A 14,637-nucleotide genomic window follows, 5' to 3' on the forward strand; every position below is an offset into this window, starting at 1 on the left:
AGATATCATGTTAAGTGAAATAAGTCAGAAACAAAAGGATGAATATGGATGTTTCTTGGCAGGGGGAGAGCTAGAACAACCCAATGTAAAGCATACAACACAATTTAAAAAAAAATTGAGAGGGAATGGGGATACAAAAGAGGAAAGAGACACCTGCAGTAGTGCTTCATCATTCACTGCTTTACTGCTCATGACACTTCACCCCTACAAGTGGGGACCAGGAGCTTGAACCTGGGTCAGAGAAAATGTTAATATGTACTCTGCACTGCCACCCAACCCCTACATTCACACATTTTCCCTGCAATCTCTTTCCGTAAACTCTACACACACAGATAGGCCAGGTTTGTACCAGGTTTGTACAAGGCTCTACTCCAGGCTGTTAAAAGGAAGTGAAGGGACCCAGAGAGACCTCTTCCACAGGGAACTACTATGCCTGGGTCTTTACTAATAGGCTTCTACTCTATACATTAACACCTGGGTCCTTTTCCATCACTGCTAGCTTAATTCCTGTGGCTTTCTAGATGTAGCTCTTCTTACAGATGAACTATGGTGCTTACCTAGAAGTCACTTTGCGTATCTAGTAAAACTACTTCACCAGCATTCCTCTGACTTGTATTCCCAGATATTTTGCAAAGAAGCACAAATTACTGACTCTATTGCATAAAATTGCTGCCAAATACTAAGATGGACTGGAATTCCTAGTGAACCTGGATACTGGCAGCTATAAAATAGTACTTTTGAGGCCGGGTGATGGTTTATCTGGCAGATCGCACACGTTATAATGCAAAAGAACCTGTTTGACCCCAGGTCCTCACCTGCATGGGTGGAGCTCCATGAGCAGTGAAGCAGTACTGCAGGTGTTTCTCTCTATCTCTAGCTCCATTTTCCCCTCTCAGGTTCTTTCTCCATCCGAAATAAATATATAAAATAAGGAGATGGGTGGTGGCACCTGGCTGATCACACGTTACCATCTGCAAGGACCCAAGCTGGAGTCCCTGGGCCCCACTTGCAGGAGGAAAGTTCTGCAGTTCTGTGAGTGGTGAATCAGTGCTGCGGGTATCTCTTTCTCCCCCCCCCCCCTTTTTTTTTTCCTCCAGGGTTATTGCTGGGACTCGGTGCCTGCACTAGGAACTCACTGCTCCTGTAAGCCATTTTTTACATTCTATTGGATAGGACAGAGTGAAATTGAGATGGGAAGGGGAGATAAAGACATCTTTAGACTTGTTTCACCACTTGAGAAGCATCCCCATTGCAGGTGGGGAGTCAGGGACTCAAACCCTGATCCTTGCACTTAGTACTAAATGCGTTTAGCTGGGCCCACCAATGCCCAACACCTCTCTCTGCCATTCTATCTCCCCTTACCCTCCCTATTTTTCGCTGTCTCTATCCAATAAGTAAAGTTAATAAAATACTTAAAAAAAAAAAAAGCAGAGAGTCCAGCAGTAGCACAGCGGGTTAAGCACACGTGGCATAAAGCACAAGGACCGGCATAAGGATCCCAGTTTGAGCCCCCAGCTCCCCACCTGTAGGGGAGTCGCTTCACAGGTGGTGAAGCAGGTCTGCAGGTGTCTATCTTTCTCTCCCCTTGTCTTCCCCATCTCTCCATTTTTCTGTCCTATCCAACAATGACGACATCAATAACTACAACAGCAAGGGCAACAAAAGGGAATAAATATTTTTAAAAAGCAGACACACAAATGGGAAAAGTTTTTATTCACTTCAAAACAATGCATTCTCCCCACGATGTAATTTGAGATAAAATAATACTAAAACATAAAATTTATGCTTAAAGTTGAAATAAAACGCTAAAAAAATTTACGATGAAAGTGGAATCTTTTTTTTTCCTGTACATTTGATGTAGAAAAGTTACATATTGGTTTTTTTTTGTTTTTTTTTTTTTGGTAAGCAATAAATTTGGGATTTACTCTTCACAAATTAGAGGTGTGGTGATGAAATAATAGGGTCTACAGCCTAGACTCTTACCTGTTTTACCTAGTTTTCTCTGAAGTATCCATCATGGAACTGCGTTTGGTTCTGCAGTCTTCTTTCTTCAGTAGACCTCTTCTTAGTACAATTCCTTGCAATTTCCTCAATTGTTGAATGACGTATTATTTATAAAGTATTTAGGCCAGCAGTATACATTAAGGTCTCAATGAGTGTTTACTGTTTTTAAACTTGATATGAACATTTGTTAGTACCCCACTGAGGTCTAACTTTCCCCATGTTTATTTACTTTGTTTGCATGCTCAGAATCATCCAGTTTTTTTCTGATGTTATATGTCTTTTATCTTATTGACCTAAGGCTTAATAAGGTGAAGGTATTAATTTTTGATCTTACCAGTCTTATCAGGAGTCATTCTAGTACTTTTTATTTTTATTTGATTTTTTTATTTATTTTACTTATTTAGCTCCAGGGCTTTTCTCCTCCTGGATAACTTTCAGATAGAGACAGAGAGGCAGAGAAAGAGGGAAAAAAAGGAAAGAAACTGCAGCACTGATGCTTTCTCCCATGTAGTAGCGGCCAGGCTTGAATCTGAGTTGCCCACATGGCAAAGCAGCACACTATCCAAGTGAGCTATTTTTGCTAGGGACTGCCAGGAGCTTCTGGGGTCTCAGCTTTGCAAGGTCTATGCTCTAATCTTCACTATTTCTCAGGTCCCTCCCAAACACAATTCTTTTTTTTTTTTTCCCCCCTCTGGTATTATGAAAATTTATTATCACTGCACTTTCTCATCAAACTTAGGATCTTGGTCTTTCCTTCTTGCCATTCTAAAAAGCCAACAGAAAGATGCTGGCTACTTTGACAACTTTAAATCAGACTCTAGGAATGTCACCAATGGCATGATCTTTATGACCAAATCCAGCAACCAGAACTTAACCATTTTCCTCAATAAAATTCAAGCAACCATCACTGGGCACAAAGGCTGTGATTTTTTTTTTCACCATTCTTGATCAACTGGACTTGGACACACTTCCTGATAGCAGAATTTGGTTTTTTAGGCTTCAACCACTACTTTTCCCAACACAATTCCCTTTGCATGGGAAGTGCCTCCAAAAGGACTGGCCTTCAGGGCTATGCCCAAATGGGCTTTCTTGTACTACTTATCATGCACTTCTGTTCCTGATCATGTCTACAGAGCTTCCTGGTAGTGTGAAGACCATAGCACTTGTCCATCCTGCCAGTCTCACAGGCCTAAGCCAATACACTTCTTACTATACATCACTGTATTGCAAGATTTTACTTTAATCTAGACTATTATTGTCTCCTTGTTATTTGGGGGCTTCTTGTGCTTGGCATATAGATAAAAGAAAGGAAGTTTTCTAGGCAGCATTAAGCATCCTTGATTAGGAATTAAGGAAGTAATGTTGCTATACAGCAGGGGTAGGAAAGGACATGCTTAAAACCCAGGGGACTCATAGGGTCATCTTCCATGCTTCTATGCCCCGTGATAACTGTAAACAGGTCATTCCTCCAGTAAAGACTCTACCAGGCCAGTAACTTAAACCTGCTGAAATAATGACCAAAGGAAGGGAAATCTAGAAAGTAGTCAATGAAAATGACGAATATCAGCTAGGGCTTTGATTGAGTTGAAACTGTGTAGATCACAGCTTATATAATTAATTTTCCCTGAATGGCTCGTTATAGACTGAGTTAAATGCACAGACTCAACCTGTGTATGAAGTGAATGAAGAAACCATACTTTATCACTGGGACTTGGTGCCAGCACTATGAATCCACTCCTCCTGGAAGTAGTTTTCATTTTTATTGGATAGGACAGAGAAAGATTGAGAGGGGAAGGGACATAGAGACAGCTATAGACCTGCTTCACCAATTGTCAAATGATTCCCCTGCAGGTGGGGAGCTGGGGACTCAAAGTGGGATCCTTGCACTTTGGAACCTGGTGGATAATCATTTGCTTTTTCCATGTCTGAAGGGGAAAATCCTATATACATTCCATAGGGCTCCTCATAAGATCCTCAGAACTTAAAATTTGCTACTCTCAGAGGAAACATAGTAACACACTTTATAGGGTTTTCCCCTTACCAGCCTCCCATTCATGCTTTTGAGTCACTTCCCAAAATGAACTTATCTGTATATAAGCTTTTCTCTCAGGCTCTGCTTCTTTGTGATTACTCCATCCTTATATATAAGGGTAAGATGAGAATTATTTGTGAATATACTTCAAAAATTAAAACCAACATGAAAATACAAATTAATCCTACTGAGTATACTCTTTCCTACATAGCACTTGATTTTAGTTTTTTCTTTGTAGATAAGCCATCCTATTTTCAACTCTGAATGGATAGCTAGCTATATTTTGAGCAATATTCTGTTACTTCATTTTCATCACAACATTGAGTTAGCAGTCATTGCTATCCCCATACTATAGGTATAAAAAAAAAAAAAAAAGGACGGTATTCTGATTGCTGAGTCTTAGCTAGGATTCTAGCCATAGGTAACTATCAAGATGTTCTTCAGGATGGCCTCCACCCTCCCTGTCTTCTCACCCCAGTTAACACCCCCCAATCCAGGTATTCAGTACATCTTGCGCTATTTGTGCTCCTGTTTTGCCCTGTGAACTTCAGAGCCTAGATCAAATGTCCCTATCAACTTGTATATATAACTTTCCTGAACCCATGCCAGTAAATTCCTGTGGCATTTACTACTGGGCCTGGAGTCAGACAAAAGCTCAGGAATTATGTAATAACCAGACACACAATTAACATAAAATAATAACCACTGAGCAAGTAGTTGTCAAGAGTATGCATTCCTTAAAGAGAGGGGCTAATTTGTTCTTATTGACAACTGTATTCTCAAGATATAGAATAACTCATTTGCTGACTTAATGAAGATTAATATATTTTTTGTTCAATTGAGGCTCTTGCAAAGTAAGGATAAGGATTCTACAATGTCCAGTAAATATCAGATGAGATCAAGGTAATATTAAAAAGCTTCCTACCCAGATGGTATTCCACAGGTCTAGCTCAGCATGAATAGGAGAGAGCAAGCATCTTTGTCAGCTGTGTTATCTGCTTTGATTCAGTACACTGGCTTAGTTGGTAGAACATTCACTATAGACTGAAAAATGTTACGTCTTTAGAAAAAATATAGTTTAATTCCCAATGCTTACCTTAAATTTGGGTGGGATTTTTGTTTGTTTGTTTTGTCTTTATTATATACTGACTTTCCATTTGGTTACTTTGGTTTTGAGCTGTATACTTTGCTGTAATGATGTGTTGCCTATTACATATTTTTGTACTGTAAGTAAAACTGCAGGCATTTTGCAGAAAAAAAAAAGAAATAGAAACTATTTAATGGTCAATATAAGATTTATTTAAGCAATAATACATAGAGTGATCATTGTTAGACTTAATACAAGATGTTAAATTTTCGATCCAATTTTCCTTCCTGGATAAGTTTTTCTCTCCTATCCTGTATTAAAAAAAAAAAAAAAGTATATTAAAAAACACATTCTGGCATAACACATGGTACAATCTATATGGAGGTAGAAAACAAGTATGAAACATTCCAAACTCAATAATTCCAAACTCAATAATCTAACACCTACAGAGTAAGAAAATAGTAATCTGAAGAAATAACAGATAGTAAAAAAAAAAAAAAAAAATTACACACATACTCCTATTGTAAAACACTCTACCTATATTTTATCCCATCCTAATGCTACTCACAGACTGAAAGCAAACATTTGTGGCCCACTTGCCTGTTAAGCAGGTTACCAGACAAAATACATATACTCTATTTCTTCCTGCAGGAAGAGAGTTTGGGTCAGGAAGATAACTCAGCATTAGAGGACAGGACTTGCAAGCCCATGGGCCCAGATTCAGTCTCTTTCCATATGCAAGAGTTGGACAGTGACATAATTGTCCTGACTCTCCTATTTGCTCTCTCTCATAAAAATAATTAATTATAAAGTAAAAGTTAGATGGCTGGACTCCAGTCTAAATGGCAACATAAGGTCTACAGGTTGGGACTAGAGGTCTAGTATTAAAATGGCACAGTGTAAAAAAAAAAACTTAAGGTTTCACTGTAATCATACATGCAGATTAAAATTATTCTTTCTATGTTCATGCTTAATATTCAGTGTAATTTTTTTATATCATGTTAAAACACACCAGGAAAACTTGCACAAGTTCAAATGTTACAAAAATTAAATTGACCAATTTATTACTTTAAATTCCAGAGCAGACATTATTTATTTTATTTATTTTTTGAGGACATGAGTCCTCTTGTACATTTGATTTCAACGTTCTGGGTTGGCTTTTCATTCTGACAGATATCATAGTACTGGTTCATTCCCTCTTGCGCCAGCAGTTCAACCTAGTGTCAGGGCTTACACCGGGACCATACAGATAACAAGGCCCATGTCCTGTCTGGTTATCTCTCTGGTCGATTCGAGATTCCCCAGAGGTTAATATGATTTTTGACAAATTATACTTCTGTGAATTGAAACAACAAAGCAAAAGAACCAAATATGAAATTAAAGCTTTATTTTAACATTTGCTGGAAAAAGAATAAAGGATAGAAAAGAGAGGAATTTAAAAAAAAGCAGAAGACAAACACAGGAGGCGCACCTGTGGTAATCACGAAAAGAAAAGGCTACAGCCAGTACAAAGGGAGCCAATAATGACATAAATTCTAGACACCATGTCCTAATACTTACTCTTTCAGTTTTAAAAACATAATACCAGAATAAGAGGGGTCCAATTCCAAAAAGAGCTCCTAACAGTGAGTTCTTTGGAGTGGGTCTAAAGTTGGGATAAACATTAGTCGATCTTGCATAGGTCCAACGTAACAATGCAGGATCTTCCTACAATGAATTAAAACAATTTACAAACTAACAAACAAAAAAGATCATCCTGAGAAACAATGTCATTAAGACACTTCTCTACTTTTGTTCTCTATTACAATTAAACTATCATAAATAAAAAAAAAGTCAAAGGGACACTGCACTGTCCACCTCAACATACATACATATATATATATATATATATATATATATATATATATATATATATATATATGTATATATTAGTTTTAAGAAATATCTTTCATTTCTAGTATTTACTGTGTAATTATCTGATGATCCTATTCAAATCCTGAGTTTTCTATGCATCAAAGAGTTAAGAATCTTAGCCTTTACAACTGCCAAAGTAAATGTTTTCCTGTGGTCATTTTAATTGTTTTCAACTTCATTCTCTATGTAAGTATGTTACTATATTATGCATTTTAAAACTTTTAAAATACTATTATTGTTGTTATTATCGACCTAAGCACTGTCCAGTTTTGGCTTACAGCAGTGCTGGGGGATGGACCTGGGATCTCAGAGCCCCAGGCATGAAAGTTTTTTACAAAACCATGTGCAGATAATATTATCTCCATGTATAACCATTATGTGTGTTTGTGTGTGTGTATGTGAGATATGAGATACCAAAGTACTAATCTGCTATTTTATGCTGTGTCTTATCAATCCCAGTGTCCCATACATGCAAGACATGTTCTCTCCCACCAAGCTGTTTCGTAGCCCAAAGACAGATGCTCTCTTATCATGTTCTTTTGTTCCTAGGACCCTACACTGGCCTTTCCAGGCTATGAATAACTGTAGGAAGCTAATAGTGAACTTTAGCTAATGTTTTAATAGCAAGATCATTACATTTCATGCTGCACAAATAGTTTTGTTTAAGATAGAAAGGCAGAGGAAGACACACACACACACACACACACACACACACACACACACACACACACAGCACTAAAGCTTCTGTGGTAGGCCTGGGCTTGAACCTGGTTGCATGGATGGCAAAGCAGCACATTGTCAAAGTAAATTATTTTGCTGTCCCAAAATTTTAAGAAAGATAATCAGGGCCGAGTGGTGGCGCACCTGGTTGAGTACAAATAGTACAATGCTCAAGGACCAGAGTTCAAGCCCCCATTCTTCACCTGCAAAGGGGAAGAAGCTGCAGATGTTTTTTTCTCTTTCCCTCTTTACTAGGATAACTATGTAAGACGAGCAAATGTGCTCCAAACGAAATTCGGTTATCAAAATCCTCAAATAACTTAACAATTTGCTCTAATTAGATTACAGACAAATAAAAATAAATGAAATCAGTCTTAAAACTAACACTAAGCTACAGAAAAGGCATTCAAGATTCCAACCAACACCAACTAAGAAATCTTGATTATTAGGACTAAGAAAAGTAAATTGAAGAAATGGAAAAAAAAGTATAGACACAAGATACAAATTCAAGGGGGGAAATTAGAGCTCATTACCTTTTCTTATTTCTCTCTAACTATATTCTCTCCCTTGTTTATTTATTTATTCCCTTTTTGTTGCCCTTGTTTTATTGTTGTAGTTATTACTGTCGTCATTGTTGTTGGATAGGACACGGAGAAATGGAGAGAGGAGGGGAAGACAGAGAGTGGTAGAGAAAGATACACACCGCAGACCTACTTTACTGCTTGTGAAGCGACTCCCCTGCAGGTGGGGAGCCAAGGGCTCCAACCAGGATCCTTACATGGGTCCCTGAACTTTGCACCACCTGTGCTTATTAATCTACTGTACTACCACTTGACTCCCCCTTTTCTTATTTCTCGATCCCTTCTGTCATTGTATTTGAATGACTATACCATGATAGAATTCTCAACCTGTCAGTCATATTTCTACATATTAAAATATCAAAACAGACTAACAATATTTATATACTTTTCCCATACTTGAGAGCTACTCTTTTCCCTGATCCAGCTTTCTAGTTCTTTGTCCAACTATGACACCATCTTCCCAGACAATAACTTAGGTCACCTGCATATTAGATGTCAAGCTCAGGCAAAAAATAGTAGGGTCATGGGCCCCTTGAAATATACCTAAAATAGACCTACTAGCTTTTTCCAAAACTGGGACTCCCAATATTCATCTGCAATATTGTTGCCTTTAGGTTCATGGTTAGTCAACAATTTGTTCTTTTATATCTTAACTCTTTTTTAGCCACCAGGTTAAAGATGCTATCATGATACCAACCTGACTTCCTAGGCAGACGACCCCACCAATCTGTCCTGGAAACTCACCTCCCCCGATCCCTGCCCTACTAGGGAAAGAGAAAGGCTGGGAGTATGGACAGACCTGCCAATGCCCATGTTCAGCAGGCAAGCAATTACAGAAGCCAGACCTCCCACCTTCTGCACCCCATAATGATCCTGAGTCCATACTCCTAGAAGGAATAAAGAGTAAGTAAGAAAGCTGGGAGTCAGGTGGTAGTGCAGATTAAGCACACGTGGCACAAAGCCCAAGGACCGATGTAAGGATACTGGTTTGAGTCTCTGGCTCCCCACCTGCCGGGGGTCACTTCACAAGTAGTGAAGTAGGTCTGCAGGTGTCTTTCTCTCTTCCACTGTCTTCCCCTCCTCTCTCCATTTCTCTCTATCCTATCCAACAACAACAAGAACTACAACAATAAAATAAAGAACAAGGGCAACAAAAGGGAACCAATAAATAAATAAATAGAATAGGAATGCTATTCAAGGGAGGGGATTGGCTGGTGGTGGGAATTATACCTCTTATCCTATGGTCTTGTCAATATTTCCATTTTATAAATAAAAAATTTTAAATATATATCAAAACAGACATTGTATTACATAAACATATCCATGACCAGTTTCTTAAGCTGTGTGCTGTTCTTCAGAGAGACTAACACACACCTTGGGAGTTTCTGTGACATGATGAACACATTTGGAAATCATTTGCTTGGTTTTTCTCCTGTCTAACCACTTCCTCTTAATCTTTTTTGCTTTTTTCCCCAATCTAATAATATTAGGATCTCAGACCTTGTTATCTTTTTATCAACATTCATTCTCTTGATGATTTCAAGTCATATGGCTTTAAATCCTCATCTATAGGCTACTGCAAATACAACTCCAACCCCAGATCGTTACTGTGAACTCCAGCTACTTGTTGTCTAGCAAGCAGGTCAAATGTGATGTGTCTCATACTGATCTCGATATTCTATGGCACCTCCATCTCTGTGCTCCTCTTACTTGTCTCTGTCTTGATAAGAGATCAATTCATTCTTCTTCATTCTTCTGATAGCTTTGGTCAAAACTTTAAGCCATCCTTAGCTTGTCTCTTTCTCTTACACTCCACAGAGAATTTGCTAACAAATCTGACTGACTTTGCTTTCAGTACATACCCAGAACTGACCCATCTGTACTACCTCCACTGCCACCACTCTAGTAGTCACCATCAACTAAGAAATAAGATTATTTTAAGAGCCTCCTAACTAACAGGAACTTGCTCCTGGTCTTGCTCCCCAATAGTTTATTTTCAACTGAGCAACCAGACAAATTGTGCTGACTACCTAAGTCCAGATTATGGGACTTCATAGTCAGTAGAAGCCTTTATAATGCAAGTGACCCAGCCCGATGCCTTTCTAAATTCATCTCTACTCTGTCCTCACCTTTCACAACTTTAGTCACAGTAGTCTCTTTCGTAGTCTTAGAAAGAACAAGGCACACTCCTGTCTGAGGATACTCGCAGTTGTTGATTCCTCTTCCTAAAATGCTACTTCCCCAGAAAGCAGTGACTTCATCTTACCTCACTTCTTTCAGACCTTCTTTGGATCTATCTAAAATCGCAGCTGTTTTCCTTTCTATACATATACACACTCTCTGTAGACTTTTCTGATTTATTTTCCTTCTTTTGTTTGAGCTTTTTCAGATAAACAGATATTAAAAAATATATAGAGGGCAGAGGAGATCGCATAATAGTTCTGCAAAGACACTCTCATGCCTGGGACTCCACAGTCCCAAGTACTACCCCCCATAGCACCATAAGCTGAGTAGAGTAGACCAACGAAAAAGAAGAGTCAGGAGTCAGACCATGGCACAGCGGGTTAAGTGCATATGGTGCAAAGCGCAAGGACCGGCGAAAGGATCCCGGTTGGAGCCCCCAGCTCCCCACCTGCAGGGGAGTCTCTTCACAGGTGGTGAAGCAGGTCTGCAGGTGTTTCTCTTTCTCTCCCCCTCCTCTCTCCATTTCTCTCTGTCCTATCCAGCAATGACATCAATAACCACAACAATGTTAAACACAAGGGCAACAAAAAGGAAAATAAATAAATATAAAAATTTTTTTTTTTAAAAAGAGAGTGTGTCAGAAAAACACCACAGCCAGCTGGGGGCCAGGCTCAAACCTGGGCTGTGTCCATGACAAAGCAAGAGCACCATCCAACTGAACTAGCTTATTATTTTTCTTCTGGTCACTCATCACTAGCATGCTAAATGACTTAAGCTTAAAACTTGTCTCTTATTACTTGTCTCTCCCACTTAAAGATAGCTTTCTGAAGTCAGTGATCTTTGCTTGTTTTTTTCATTACTATTTCTGCTCTAAAACAGGGCCTGGTCTATAATACATCCTGAGAAACTATTTATTGATTGAATCAATCATCCTTAAAATACAAGTAAGGAAATTCCATGTATTGATTAATGTTATTATCAGTCATATAGTCATTTAACTAACAATATAAAGAATGTGGCAAGTATTACTATCTCATGTTTCACATGAGACCAAATAAACTGCTCTGGGCCACAAAACTGGAAAAGAGAAATTTATTTAAATATCAACTCTGACTTAAGGCCTTACTCCTTTTATACTTTGGGTTACAAGAGACCACAGGTTCAAATTCTGATCTATGACTTACTAACAGGCATTAATAGGTAGATCTGCTTGTATTCCCATGTTCTCTTCTCATCTATAAAATAGGGATAGTAATAACAGTTCTGCTTCCTAAAAAAGTTTTAAAACTTTATCAATGCTTGGCAAAAGTTTTGGGTTTTTTAAAATCTTTATTTATTTATTTTTTTATTGGATAGAGACAGAAATCAAGAGGGCACGGTGAGACACACAGGGAGACACCTGTGGCATTGCTTCACCACTCGCAAAACTTTCCCTCTGCATTTTTTTAAAATATTTATTTATAAAATGGAAACACTGACAAGACCATAGGATAAGAGGGGTACAATTCCCACCACTAGAGCTCTGTATCCCATCCCCTTCCCAGACAGCTTTCCTATTCTTTACATGTGCTCAACCAGGTGTGCCAACACCTGGCGCCCTTAGCATAAGTTTTGATAGTGCCTAGCAACTTGTAAATCTCATTCAATCCTTACAACTTTCAAAATCTTTAGTATGGTGATGGGAAATATCTTTTTTTTTTTTTCCTGAAATATCTGATATATCTAAACAGCTCCTGAAGGTACATTAAGAGAGTGCTCATTAACTATAACTGCTATCAGTTTACTAGGCATATATTATGTGCTGGACAACGATTCCATAAAGAATGTGCTGCTAAGAATGTGTTAATATATGAAGAACTGGAAAATCAAGGTTCACAGGGTTTAGGCAAATTGCCCAAGTTCACAGTGCTCAAGCCAGCATATAGTAATGCCTTGGTATCTGACGCCAGGGCCAAAACTTCCAGACAGGCTGCAGTCTGGGGGTCTTTATAGCACACTTAACCTGTAGAAGCATTACCTTCTGGATCAGGAGAGTGCAACGTCGCTGTAATAAACTGTGAGGTGGAAAGCCGCTTTACATTCTGTCTCGCACTGAGCTCACTTGATCCATATGAGTAAGGCAGGAGGTACTATCTATACTACGCCAGTTTCTCAGCAGTCGAGTTGAACTCGGGTGGGAAGTGACCGGACGAGAGGTACACCCAGCAAGGTGAGTGCGGAGCCCGGGCTCCAGTCCACCAGCTTCCCGTCCAAGGTCACCGGGCTGTTGGGTGAGCGGCCGGCTTCCTGGGGCTGGGAGAGAGCTCCAGGCCGGCCGGGGTCCGCGGCTGCGCAGTGCGGTGCGGTCCTCGGGGGGTCCAGGCCGCCCAGTCTGTCCCCCTCCCCACTCCCGCCCGACGTCCCAGTCCGCCCCCCCCCCAACTCACGATGAGCCCTCGGCGGCTGGGGTCGTTGTACTGAAGCAGATACTCTCGCTTCAGCCGGGCCCTTATTGCCAACCGCTCGGCTTGCGCTCGTCGGTCTTCCGGAGTTATATTGTATTCGCTAGGGTCGAGGGTCGTGGGGAGAGTGGCCAGCTTCGACGGCTTATACTTGGGGATAGACATCTTGGCAGCCCGGCGAGAAACTGCGCTTGCGCAGCTTGTAGGCCCGCCCTCTTCTGGGCTGACCTTCCGCCTGTGAAAATGCGCATGCGCATTAGCTGGCGACTGGGGAAGTTTGGCTAGGCGTTCAGTACCTTCTCCATCTTGGCTCTCAAATAGCTGTCTGCGCGTGCGTGGCTGCCTACTGCTCCCCCGCGACTCCCCTACCGCGCACCAGCTAAACTATGTGTGGCTGGTTGCAGTAAATACTTAGCAACATTCTCTGTACAAATAAAACGGAGCTTCGTTTGTGAAGCCAAGGTTTGTGAGAGCAGCAGGACTGGTTGTGGAGTTCTGTTTAAGTGTGGGCCATTGAAGCTGCGTGTCTTTAAGGAAGTCACGTGACGTCCCTGTTCCGCGTTCTTGCCTTGGAGATGATTCTCATTCCACATAGCCATGTACATATGCCGAAGAGCTTTGCAAAACCTAATTCCCTAACCAAGAACAAGAAAGTAAGCTTTTCTGCATAATCCCACATAGCATCTGTTCTATTTAAATAAAAACATACTTCCATAGGCCTGAAATAATGTTTAACAGAAGAATGATGTAAAAAAAAGTATTGGGCTGGCAAAATAGCAAAATGTTGTGCTGCTTTGTTTTGTACATGACAGTGTAAGCCTGGCCCCCATAGCCCTGACAGAAGCCCTGGGTGCTGTGGTCTCTCTCCCTCACTTTAAGAGGCAGGGGAGGGAGGGAGAGGAAAGGGAAAAGGGTAAGAAAAGTGTTGCCTGATTGACTGTAGGGCATCAGAAAAAAAAAAAAGTCAAATAAAACTCGAGAAATTTAGTAAATACTAAAAACCTCTTACCTAAAATCCTTAATGATTCCCAAGTGTCAAGAGTGAAGACATCCTTAAAGATAAGAAAAAGGGGCTTTGGGAGATAGCTGGAAGTGTTAAGAGTGCACGGTTTTCCTGCTTGAGACCCCAAAGATCCAAGGTTCAATCTGTAGCGCCATCATAAGCTAGACTTGAGTGGTGCTGTGCTCATTCCCGCTCTCATAAAAATAAATTGTAGAAAAGATGAAAACTCCACTGTGAAGGATGACTTCAGGAGAAAAGGGAAATTTAACCTGAAATAAAGCTGTTCATCACAACTGTCCTTTTCCCTTTTCCACTACCACGCAGGAAAAGAGGCACCTTCAAGACATATAGCAGGGGTTTTGAGTACCAGGCAGATACTCCTGAGGGGGAAAAAAAAAAAAAAAAAATATATATATATATATATTTTTTTTTTTTTTTTTTTTTTTCATTACTCAGGCAAGGAAAACTGGATCAAATAGAAGCTTCAGCTGGAAAGAAACTTCTGGGGACATGTAGGTATGTCAGGAAATGGTTGCTAGGCAGAGAAGGGACCTAGAAATTGTTGGCACTTGAAGTGATGAGGAGCAGCACTGCTGTCAAATTTATTCAACATTTTAATACTGTTTTTAAATATTTATTAAGCACCCACTGTGAAGCATACTGCACACTAG

At 39.9% G+C, this 14,637-nt stretch overlaps 1 protein-coding gene, 1 long non-coding RNA gene and 1 pseudogene across 3 annotated transcripts in view; 1 reads left to right on the forward strand and 2 right to left on the reverse strand.

Moving 5' to 3' along the window:
- Positions 1–2,273: 2,273 nt before the first annotated feature.
- Positions 2,274–3,175, reverse strand: LOC103125300 (small ribosomal subunit protein uS12-like; annotated as a pseudogene).
- A 2,137-nt stretch (positions 3,176–5,312) lies between these two features.
- NDUFB4 (NADH:ubiquinone oxidoreductase subunit B4) lies at positions 5,313–13,173 on the reverse strand. Its single transcript, XM_007536074.3, has 3 exons — positions 12,949–13,173; positions 6,684–6,830; positions 5,313–5,434 (listed from the first exon to the last, which is right to left on the reverse strand). The coding sequence occupies exons 1-3, from the start codon at positions 13,126–13,128 to the stop codon at positions 5,372–5,374; spliced, it is 390 nt and encodes a 129-aa protein (XP_007536136.1). The 5' UTR covers positions 13,129–13,173; the 3' UTR covers positions 5,313–5,371.
- LOC132540461 (uncharacterized) overlaps positions 12,524–14,637 on the forward strand; it is a 54,478-nt gene continuing 52,364 nt past the window's right edge. For both annotated transcript variants that reach the window (XR_009551646.1, XR_009551647.1), the window contains exon 1: positions 12,524–12,731. This is a non-coding gene — a long non-coding RNA (uncharacterized LOC132540461). The remainder of the gene's footprint in view (positions 12,732–14,637) is intronic.

This window comes from Erinaceus europaeus, chromosome 9, assembly GCF_950295315.1.
Source record: "Erinaceus europaeus chromosome 9, mEriEur2.1, whole genome shotgun sequence".
NCBI lineage: Eukaryota > Metazoa > Chordata > Mammalia > Eulipotyphla > Erinaceidae > Erinaceus > Erinaceus europaeus.

Excerpts from the sequence above, each read along its gene's own strand:
- NDUFB4 (XM_007536074.3), bottom strand. The coding sequence starts at position 13,128 with ATGTCTATCCCCAAGTATAAGCCGTCGAAGCTGGCCACTCTCCCCACG. Across the intron at positions 6,831-12,948 it reads CCAGCCGCCGAGGGCTCATC|GAAGATCCTGCATTGTTACG; the intron begins GTGAGTTGGGGG and ends AATTCATTGTAG. Across the intron at positions 5,435-6,683 it reads ATGTTTTTAAAACTGAAAGA|GATAGGAGAGAAAAACTTAT; the intron begins GTAAGTATTAGG and ends TTTTTAATACAG.